The 11242-nt window shown below is 46.9% G+C and overlaps 1 protein-coding gene across 1 annotated transcript; it reads left to right on the forward strand.

Annotated features, from left to right (window-relative positions):
* Positions 1-720: 720 nt before the first annotated feature.
* LOC104492297 (D-beta-hydroxybutyrate dehydrogenase, mitochondrial-like) lies at positions 721-10542 on the forward strand (the record flags this gene model as incomplete). The annotated part of the gene is made up of 4 exons (XM_010134833.1): positions 721-803; positions 3847-3919; positions 5354-5464; positions 10401-10542. Coding segments are annotated over exons 1-4 (409 nt in total), but the record flags the coding sequence as incomplete, so codon positions are not given.
* Between the last annotated feature and the right edge of the window lie 700 nt (positions 10543-11242).

Here is an 11242-nt window from a genome sequence, read left to right on the forward strand (position 1 = left end):
AGCAGCAGCAGCCGCCCAGCCTTCGCCAGAGATAGACGCAAATAAACACCAACAATTAGATCCCGGTTTTCTGCTTTAATGAAGGAGGCTGTGCGTGGGGAGATGTTTTTTGTGTGCTGGACTGGCTGTATCCAAGATGATGACGACTGAAGTCATCTTTCTGTACTTGACTCTTGTTCTTGGGCTGTTTTCATGCCGTGGAGTGTTTAATGGTGGGTCCCTGTGCATGCATAGCCCAGCATTACCAGCTGCTTAATTACAAAGAAATGTATTCTGAACCACGTGGCTGTACTAGCTGTAAAGCCCAAGGATTGCTTTGGGAACATGTAACATAACGTCCCCCGTGACTAGAAGTTGTATTTTAGTTTAAAATAATATATTCCATGTCAGTACCTTAATTTTTAGCTGTTTCAGAGAATACAGGTAAAGATGCATTAAAGAAGGAGAAACTGAGATTTTCTTCAAATGCCTTCCTGCTTGTAGTTTACTTACAGTCTTTTTCCTTATTTAAAAGCATCTTGGGGTGATCGAAGGTTGAGGTGTTTATCTCAGTGTGAGGGACTGCAAGGGGGAAAGATGAGTTTTGGACTTTTCTTGTTGAAATACTTGGAGTCAGCATGACTTTTGAAATAACTGAGGAACTAAAACAGAGGTGCTATCTTGTATTGCAGAGCTGAGGGAGAGCAGTCTTGCTGTTGGTAGAGTGTGTTAATTGAAAGCATGTTGGCTACCAAGCTGTCCCGGCCTCTCCTGAACTTCCCTGTGAAAGCCCTTAATTTCAGGGACCCTGGGAATGGCTTCAGGTAAGTAACTTGGTGGAGGAGGAGAAGGAATGAGATCTTGAGTGAAACTCACATCCAGGGCTCATCGGATTTCGGTGGGATGGTTTATTTCCCGAGTCGTGAGCTTGTTGAGGTTGAAAGGGACCTCTGGAGGTCATCTGGCCCAAACCTCCTCCTCAAGCAGGGCCACCTAGAGCTAGGTTGCCCAGAACTGTGTCCAGACAACTTCTGAGTGTCTCCACGGGTGGAGACTCCACAACCTGCCTGGGCAACCTGTGCCAGTGCTCAGTCATTGAGCTGCACACAGAGGAGATGAACTCGCTATGCAGGGAAGGGCAGGCAACATGGGGGCTTTTTACCCTTGGGTAATCATCTGCAGTCAGAAGGGGTTGAGTAGAGCATTAATTCGAGCTCGGGTTTATTCCTGAATATCAGCAAGCAGGCCTTGCTGCAGTGCAAGGAACCCTCATGTATTTCTATGACTACATTAAAGAGGCAATGAATCACCTGAAATGAGAGAGAAAGTTGAGAAGGAGGGGTGTAGTGAGAAATGGGGGTGGGCTGAGTAATTAAGTTGTTTTTTTCTGAACAATAACAGGAAATTGCCTATGTACTTCTAATTCCTAGCTCTGAAAAAAACCGCTTTTATGTTGATATATGCTGGGAGCACTATTACAAATTCAGAGCAAGCTGAGTGCTTTCACTGGCCTTGCTTTGGGGCAGGGTTCCCACACAGTGCTGTGTGTACCACTGTTGTTCAGGAGCTGTCTGAAAGGGGCTCATGGACTGCTAGGCAAGAACAACCACCTCAGGTGTTGTCCTGCTGCTGTTGGTGGCCGTGTCCAGCACCCTCGCTGGTCAAGGCTGGCTGCCGTAACAGGGAGGGGTAGAGACCAAAGACAGCTAAGCTGTTAGAGTTTCCCTGTGCAAACAGATATAGGCCTTTTATCTTCTGTTTACTCCACACACACTAAAGCTGCCCCGGCAGGAGTCTGCTGTGGCCTTAAAAAATACAAATTAATGCTTTATTAACTTGAGAAAATATTTTTCAGCATATTCTGGTTTTTCCCTCTTCTTTTGTTTTGCTTACTGTGTATTTGTGCTTTGTGCATCTTGTACTCAGGGTAAAAAAGTGTTGCGTTTTTTGAAGTACCCACAAGCTGCTAAACCCAAAATGGAAATCCAACTGTCTGTCTGAAAAGCAAAGTTGTCACTAGACCGGTGTCCTGATGAACTGAGGTAGCATTTATTCACCTGACTCCTCAAGCTGAGGGCTGCCTTTTTGGTGTAACTGAGCAAAAGCGAGTGCGCAGTTACACGCACAGATTCAATTCAAGGACCATTTTAAAGGCTCAGTTGTGGTCTCTAGAATTCAGTCATGCAGAACGACAAAAATGGCTCATGGTACATTAGTGTACTGGGGGGTGGGGGCTGACATCACACAGGCAGCATAGCTGCTTCCTCTGATGACGTTCCTTCTGATCAGCAGCTGGCATCTATTTTATGCCCTTGCCTTCAGGTCACGTAGTTGTTCTCTACAGGTTATTGTGAATAACAGCAGCAGATCAGTGCTCTGCAGTGAAATAACAGGACCAGACAGAACACCGAAAGATAAAAAACAAGTTCGTGTAGCTAAAAGAAATGTTATGAGCGTTTCTCAGCACTGTGAGAGACACCAGGAGCTTATTGCTGAGATAACAGTTCCAAGCCAGGATTGCAGGTCAGTGGTGTTAACACAGACTTTGTCTGGGGACTGACCTTTGCAGCAGGTAAATTGGCTGTAGCTATTTCAAGAGCTGATTGGGCTTGTGATACTCAAAGTTAGAAAAAAAGCTGAACTGTTGCAGGAAGGTGAGTGGATGCCGTTGCCTCAGTATAAATTGGCTCCCTCCCCATCTGGCTCAAAGCTTCTGCTCTAGCAGACCCTTCTTCTAGCCTTGTTTTCCCAAGATGCAGCTCAGAGGCCAGACTGTCTGCAGGTTGCTGGTCAATGTAGCACGGGTCACACTGGGAGCACCTGGATGTCTGAGCGGGAAATAATTGTGAATGATTACACAAATTCACTTAGAAGATGGAAGAGCAGCCTGGAAGATAAGCTGTGCTGAAGGATAGATGTTGTCAGAGGGGCCAGAGAGTAGATGAAGTACAGCAAGTCTAGGGGAAGGCCAGAAGGCTCTGGGAGAACAAAGTCCGTACCCAAAGCAAAAGTGAAGAAGTTGATACAGTCCAGAGAGGTGGCTGGCAGAGACAGAGGCCGGGGACCCTCTGGTGTGTTGTCTAGGCTCAGTTTTGATGAATGGCGGCAAGACCTAAGACACACGATGCCTCTGGTAGCGTAGTTTTTCTAAATAGATACGCTCTCCCTGGAAGGCACTGTAGCTTCACTCTGATCTGGTTTTGTGAAAACAGATTTGTTTTCCTGGGAGTCAGACATGCTGTAAAGAGGAACTTCAGGTCTGCATGGCAGGTGTCGCTCAAAGTCGTGGTGTCTCTTAGTTTGAACAGTTGCAAAGAGGGGATGTAAGATCTAAGAGGATCTAATGGGTAGACACTGCAGAGGAGGAAGTGTCATCCAAGATGACAGAAGGGTGGAGCTATGTGTAAGAGCAGTGAGATATATCGAAGCAAATGTGACCTTAGGCTGGGTATCAGAGACAGTGCCACAGCAGAGTACTTTCCTCAGACAAAAGGACAACCTCCCCTAGCCCAGCAGCAGGAGTATTGTTGCTGTTGGAAATGAAAATGCTGTACTGCCCCTTTGGCCAGTGGAGGCCTCTGTGCCTCCAGACCGGGAGCTGTTTTAGAATTGTTGGTAATATCCAGACAGCTTCTGCAGCTGGAAATAGCGTCAAGGTCTTTTGAGAAACAAGTGTTTAATAGTGTAGGAAACACACAGGCTCACACTAAGGAGAACTGTATGCTGGATTCTGTCTTCTCAAATGACATGCTACATCACACATGTAGGCAACACTACATTCCTTTTTGTGTGTGTGCTGCAGCACTGGGGTACAGACAAGACACTCCATACCTGATTGTTCTGTTGTGGTTTTTTTTTTTTTAACAGGCCTCTGCAAAGATTTTGCTTCCCTCCCTTGCCCCTATGTGGCAGCCGCTCTTACGCAAGTGAAGTCGATCAGGTGAGTGTGATTGTGGTTTCCAGGAACTAGTTCTGCTGAGCTGGGGTTTTAAGATCCCTGAAGCCTGGTGACCAAACTCTCCTTTCCAATTTGCCAGAAAGACTTCAAGCTGGACCTCTCCAACATACTCCACATTCTTTCCTATCACAGAGTTTCCATTGACGTAGCACGGTACATGCTGCTGAGGATGGAAATAAACAATCAGACTAGTGGGGTTTTTCTATTTTTGGAACTCACTCAGCAGATGAAAACTTCCACCTTAGAGTGGAGGAATTTGCATGACAGACTTCATAAAGCACTCTGGAGTGTGGTTGTTTAAAGAACGTAAACAAATCAATGTGTCCTCACCTCTAGATCTGAAGAGTGGCCCTGTTCTTTAACAGCCCTCTCTTTGAAAGTGCCAGGAACAGTGCCACGCAAAAGAAGGGGGGGTGCTCTGCCCTCTTCTCTGTCTTGTGGCACTGTAGCAGTGGTAGAGCATGTGCATCTTGCTCCGTAAGTCTGGTGCAAAGTCTCAGAGGAATTTAGATATGGCCTTTTCAACAGTGCTGGGCTTCCAGTGAGACCCCGATCAGTCCCTGTGTATGCTGGGAAAAACCAAATTTCTAGTTTGTTGAAAGAGATGGGGTGGAATGAATTGCAAGTAATTATTACCTGATCCCACCCACAGCAGCACCTAGCTGCACGTGCTCTTGTTGCTGCTGGAATGTCTGACACACCATGCAGTTTTTAACATGTCACTTAACTGCTGCCGCTCTTTAGGTTATAAGAAGGAGTTTGGTGAGTGAATGAGGTATACTTCTGTTTAAACTGTAAGTTGGAAAAATAAGACCAAAACCCAAACATACAGACTGATGACTGACTGGTCTTAATTTCAAATATTAAACCCACTTGACACTTTAGAACCCAGGAATAGAGGGTTTATGTGCTAGAGTGAGAAATAGGAGTGAGCAGTCAATAACGCTGCTAATGACCTTTCTTCAGTCAAACTATCTTCCCCATGCCCTGTGGCACATGGCACAGACGAGTGGACTGTATGGCACAGAAGGGTGGACTCCTGACTGCTTTGAACACGTAGGAACAGTTCCGGCTGAAGGGAAAACGTGTCTTGGGAACTGCCATCACCGTTGGTGATGAGAGAATGGTGATTTGCTTGGTCTCTTTGCCTTGGGAGCCTGTTGTCAGAGGTGCCAAACTTCTCTTTGTGTTGGGAGGACAGTGATGCTGCCTCACTGGAGTGAACTCCATCTGAATAACCTTCGTTTCTTTTCTTCAGGAGGCGCTGGGTGGCAGTAGCTGGCAGCGCATGCAGAGAATGTCCCTGGAGCGTGCTGCTCCTGGCCAAGGACATGGCCAGGAACATGTTTTGTTCTCTGCGCTGCAAACCACCGATTTCAAATACTCACTTCCACTGCATTTTCTTCTGTTTTGCAGATTGGCAGCAGAGCTGTGCTTATTACGGGTTGTGACTCAGGGTTCGGATTTGCCTTGGCCAAGCACCTGCATGCCAAAGGCCTTATTGTTTATGCTGGTTGCCTGCAAAAGGTAGGGAAAACAAAACCTTTATTCTTCACCTGTGGCATGTGCACAGACATGTAGCAAATTTAATCTTTCCTTTCCACTCTGAACAGCTTCTGTGAGGTGGTGGTTGATAGTTCAAAGGGACAGGCACAAGTGCTTGAATTTCCTAGAAAAAACATGGTCTAGACGAGAATCAGGATGAAATGGTAGCTGGGGTGGTTCTTATTTGAATCACAGCATCGTGGTCTATTCATATCTGATGGACTGAAACCCTAAATCTAATTTTGTAGGCTTAAGCAAAATTTGGGATCAGGTTAAGTCTGGACCTTTGGCCCTGCTCTCAGAATATACATATTTACATGTGGCTTATTTTGATTAATTGTGACATCCACCAAGCCACATGGCATGGTGGCATGACCATATTTTTCTATGTTCGTGAGTACAGCCGTGCCTCAGTGTGTACTGAGAGTCTTCTGAAATCACTGTGTAGGCAACAGAGTTCAACTAGTGCAAGTGAGAGCAGAATCAGGCCATGAATATCTTAGTGATGCGCTCTCGATACCCTTCCCGGCCATACCCTCTGCAAGACAGTCTGTGTGACAGTCAGAGATGCCTGGTCATGGAGTACAGGAGAGAACTTTATCTAAACTCTCTCTCCTTATGAAGTACTGGCTCTTTTTCAGCTGCATGGCTGTTACCCAACAGAAACGAACTTACTCCTCAGGATATCCTGGGGTGGGTCAGTTCTTTTGATCGTTATCTTTTAGCTCACTCATCACTATAAATGTATCTTGAATAGTTATATTCTTTAAAGAGAATTTGCTATTTCTTTAACATTATCAAGACTCTTTCCATTATTACTAAGTTTTGCTCCAATGATTACTTTCTTTCTGCAGCATTTTTTCAAAAGAGAAGTTTGTGTTTGGATAGCTCTGTCCCTTGTGGTGTCTCAGCTTTGGCTCATGGGTTTACTTGTGAACCTGGGCTCCCTCTACAGGCTTCACAGCAGAACAAGACACTTGTTAGAATCTACTGCTCTTCAAAAGCTATCAGGGAGAGGATAGATGAGTACTTTTTTGGCAGTTGAAGGTTGACATTAGAGAATGTAAGAATGTTGCAGACTTACAGACCACACTATGTTGACAGGAGACAAAAATTTTAGAGCTGCGAAGTTACTTCCGGGTTTCACTTCCTCTGAGCTGCCAGAAAGACATGATGATTTTCAGCGAGCATGCCTTTAACTGTGACTGAAACCTCCCTTCCACTCTGGTGTCTTCAGTGTTCATTCTCCTGAATGCATGTTAGTGGAAGATCCTTGTCTCTGACAATTTTAGCATAAGCTGACATGCAGCAGCATGCCAGGACTCTTTTAGGCTTTGATCAACATTTATTTCTGTGCCAAGAATCAGCAGAAAGCTTTGCTGTATCACTGTGTAATTAAATATTGCTTCTTCAGCTGGACTCGCATCCCGTGTTCCGAAATCTGTGTGGCTGTGGCAAGGCTGGTAACAGGAGTTGTCGTCAGATAAACACTGTAAAATGCCAAAGCTCCTTAGTTAACAGGTGGTATCATCAGGCCATTTACTTTATGTAGAACCTAAAACAACTTCAGGAGGCTGAGCTGGTTTCTCATTGTGCCGCAGGTTTCACTAGCAGAACCATAAGTAGAATTCTGAGCAGAATTATTGAGAAGAATTATTGAGCAGAGTGATTATTGCTGGAGCTTGATTATTTAGGGATTATTTAGAGAAGAAAAAGCCTGCTGTGTTTCTAGAAATAGTAAAAATAAGAAGCATCATCTTTTGCTTGGGTATCTTTGACCTATCCCTGACAGGAACTGACCATGAAACTTCAGTGTTATTTTCATGGGACTGGTTTTCACAGCACAGCTGCACATCAGAAGCATGCTGCAGCTTGTTCTTAGAAACCTTACATCCTTACTGCAGATCAAAAGTGTGTGCGGTACTGATTCTTCATCAGGAAAGGTTTCCTAGAATGACCAGATCCTGAGTGCCTGACTGTGTCTTTAGTGGAGGAAACCTAGAGGCATGACTGAGGGAAGCCCGTAGATGGATCTGTGTTCACAGAGTGCTACTTCACACACAGTTTCTTCCTAGCATTTTCACTGGCAAATATCTTCAGTTTGAAAGTTGTGGATGCTTCATTGCCAAAAAACAATGGTATACTGGCTCCAATGAACGATCACACTGCAGCTGTCTTATTTTTCCCTCTTTGCTTAATAGCTGTAGGAGCCAGCTGACACAAGATGAAGAAGGTATTTTTCCATCAGTATCTGTTACCAATGGACAAATGTGATGTTTGTCACGGCTGTCAGGAGTGTAGTGGAACCCCCGTTCGCTTCGCTTTGTGTGCTCAGGCCTGTTGGGGCTTGCAGGGTGATGAGAAGGCAGAGCTTTATCTGAGCAAGACAGCACGCAGGCCTGTTACTGTAGGGCTCAACAAGAGTGTGCAAAGCCCCAGGGTATTACATACCTCTTCAAGGACACACTGATAAAGATACAAGCTGAAGCCGTGGGCCCCCGAGGGTGACCAAGGAAAGAGGAAGATGAGGCAGTGGTGTGCATTTTCAGAATGGAACAGCTGGGTCCTCTTGCTGTGGGGACAGTGAACCCTGGAGCTGGCAGCAGAGATGTACTGGTCCCTTGGCATAGCATGAAGAGGTCCTTCCACTGCTGCATATGGGCCCAGGGGTCATGGTACAGGCTGTATCATGTGCCAGGAGAGCATGACACGGTCACAGGGTATGTGACTTAAAATGTCACCCATATGTCCTTTCTGAAGAGCCAAGAGAATGGCCCTGTGAGTCTGGGTTAATGTCCAGAGTCCAACGAGTGGCCAGGATCCCAACCACAAGAGTCCCTGTCCAAGGACCCAGCTGCGTGTGTGGGTGGGAGGTCAGGAGGAATGTTGGCTTGCTGAACCAGCCCTGTAAGGGAGGAAGAAAAGGATGCCGTGAAAGTCCCAGCAGAGCTTATGAGGCCTCCAAGGCTGGTGTGTTGCTGTATACCAGAGATTTCATAGCTCCTCATAGACCTGGGATCTGGGAGGAAACCACCTTGGCCTTATTGTTCTTCCTTTTCCCTTTAACCATATCTGCTGTTCCCAAGGGACTTGCATGCTGGCATTTGCCGATTCCCCGTTGGCGTTCCCACCTGTGCCACTGTACGCTTTGCAGTGCTTTGCCGTGCACACTTGGCTTTGGCACCACGCTGCTTCCGAGTGAGCAGGAAACTTAGCACGAAACTCTATCTTCAGTGTCTGTGGAAACAAGCTCCACTAAGCTGTGCATGGGACTTGTAACTGCTCCATTTTGTGTGCAGTATGCTTCCGTGTGAAGAGATGCAGTCGGTGTCTTCTCTTAAGGACGAGCACTAATGGTATTAGCAGTCTGGTGGAATAAGGAAGGGTGGAGAAGTCAGAGGAGATGTCAGGTACTTAAGTTAGTGAACTGTCTGTGAGCACAATGGATAAGCTCAGGAATGAGAGGAGCCAGGAGAAGGTTTTTTGGAAGACAGGTCATACAGAGACAGAGGAATGTATGGCCACGTTCGTGGTGTCTGAAGAGAACTCTCACTCAGGGGGGCAAAGGGGCAGGCTGGGTCCAGACTGCAGAGATGAGTACCACCTCATTGACAGCTGACTGCTGGTGGTCTCCGACAGGGAGAACCTGTGGCTTGAGGTGTTTAGAACAAGCTAATGTCATTCAGCAGTGAGGAAACAGCCCTGCTCTGAAGAACTGGCCTGTTCCAGGTCAGAGGAGAAAAGCTATCAGTTCAGGAAAGCCTCAACTATCAGGACATTTGCCTGGTGATGCTGGCACTGCAAGCAGGGCTACCTGCAGGGTTGAGTGGTGGGGGAAGATCTGAGCAGCCGTCAGATGATCCTGTGGGATATGTTGCATGTCTAGCCTGGTGACAGGGAGTAAAAGACTTGCAGTGAGGGACAATACTGAGGAGGCAGAGGGAGTTTCTTACCGTAAAGACAGGGATGTTCCCAAAAGGTGATTATTTTCAGAGCTAGACCTCACCATCCTCTACGAAAGTACTCTGGAGTGGCGAGCACAGTCCAGTAGCTTATAACCGTGGGAGTGATTCAGAGACAGTCCCGAACTCATATTAATGCCCCATGTCTGTGTCCTGGAAGTATCATGGCCAGGCTCCACCACCGTGAAGGGGCTTAGCGCCACGTGTGGCAGCCTTGCTGCCAGCAGCATCTGGCCCATGGAAAGGAATCTCAGGCGCTGGGCTGTGAGTGCATATGTGTATGCTGGGGATGTCTGTTCTGAGCTGAGAAAAAAGCAGTGAGGACGGGAGATGAGAGTGAGGGGGAAAAAAAGCTATCATGGACAGCAGAAGAGTGTGATGCTGGAAAAGACACTGGGGGGCATTGCTAGCCGGCACGCTGGCCAGGCGCTTGGTGATCAGCTCTGTCAGAGCGAGTCCGTTGGAGGCAGTAGGTAGGTTTCCAGGCAGCGGGAGCTGTGTGCATACACCAGCTGAAGGGAGAGAGCAGTGGGCAGGCAGTCTCTCTTCTAGCACTGTTGCTTCCAGAGAAGCACATGCAGTGTACGTGTGCAGCCACTCACCGGCTATTTTATACCATACCCCCACCCTGCTGTTTGCTGTGCCCCATATGCAAACCAAAGTGAGGATGGCATCACGTTGCCTTGCTGGGCCGAACCAGCTCTGGCTGCTTTCTGATGCAGTTTGTACCAGCTGGCTCAGTGGCGGGGCTCATGGTCAGGTGGAGATGCTTGAGGAATGGTGCTGTGCAGGAGCAGCCCTGTCTGTTCCCCTTCCTCTTAGAGCTGCAGGGCTGTCCTGACTATTTTATGACTGCTCTGTGCACCCTCTTTTGCCTGATTTGATGGTTGCTATGTATTCGATATTCTACACAAACTCCTTGGCCAGATTCGAACCAGTGCTTTCGTCCCCTCTAGGACAAGGGAGATGGTGGCTCCAAGGATCTGGACAACATGAACAGTGACCGAATGAGAACTATCCAGCTCAATGTCTGTGACAGCAAAGAAGTGGACCGAGCAGTGGAGCACGTGAATAACAGTTTGGAGGACCCAGAGAAAGGTAGGTGCATGCAACGGGCTCTAGGGTTAGGTAGGTGCCAGGAGCTCCCTCAGCTGGGCTCTGAGGATATTTTCAGGGCATATTTCAAAAGCTGAGCATATGGTTGAAGGGCGCAAAGCTTTGAGGAGTAGCGGTGCCTGTTTAAACAGCCTGTTTAAATGTTGTGCCATGTCAGAAAGCAGCTTCCCACTTAAGACAACATCAACAAAAAAACCTGCCTTTTCCTCCTCTAGCTCCTGCAGGGATGTGAGCAGATATCAGACTGTTGTTCAAGGCCTGGGATTAGTGCTTTATTCCTGTGACCTGAAGTTTATTGTGACTCCCTTTATGTTTTAATGCCTGGCCGGTGCCCAAAGATTGGGGATGAGCCATGGAAATGTCTCCCTCAAACTCTGAAAAGGCAAAGGAAATGGAGAGGCTTTCCGAAGGATTTCCCATGAAGCCAGCTGAGTATCATTAATGCCATTGCAAATATTACATATATTACAGATTTCAGCGGTCAGGGAGCAGCTGTAACTGACTTTCTTAGCCTGCCTACCTCATTCTACTGATGTGAGGACAGCAAATTCTGCTGCAGTTCTGTGAAAATCCCAGTTGCTCTTACATTGCTGAAACCTTTCCACCCTTTGGTGAATTACATTTTTCCCCCCTAAAGAACGTCCACACCTCAACAGATGAAGGTTGTTTAAAAGCAGAACAA

The sequence above is a fragment of the Buceros rhinoceros genome, unplaced genomic scaffold (genome assembly GCF_000710305.1).
Source record: "Buceros rhinoceros silvestris isolate BGI_N320 unplaced genomic scaffold, ASM71030v1 scaffold40564, whole genome shotgun sequence".
Taxonomy (NCBI): Eukaryota; Metazoa; Chordata; class Aves; order Bucerotiformes; family Bucerotidae; genus Buceros; species Buceros rhinoceros.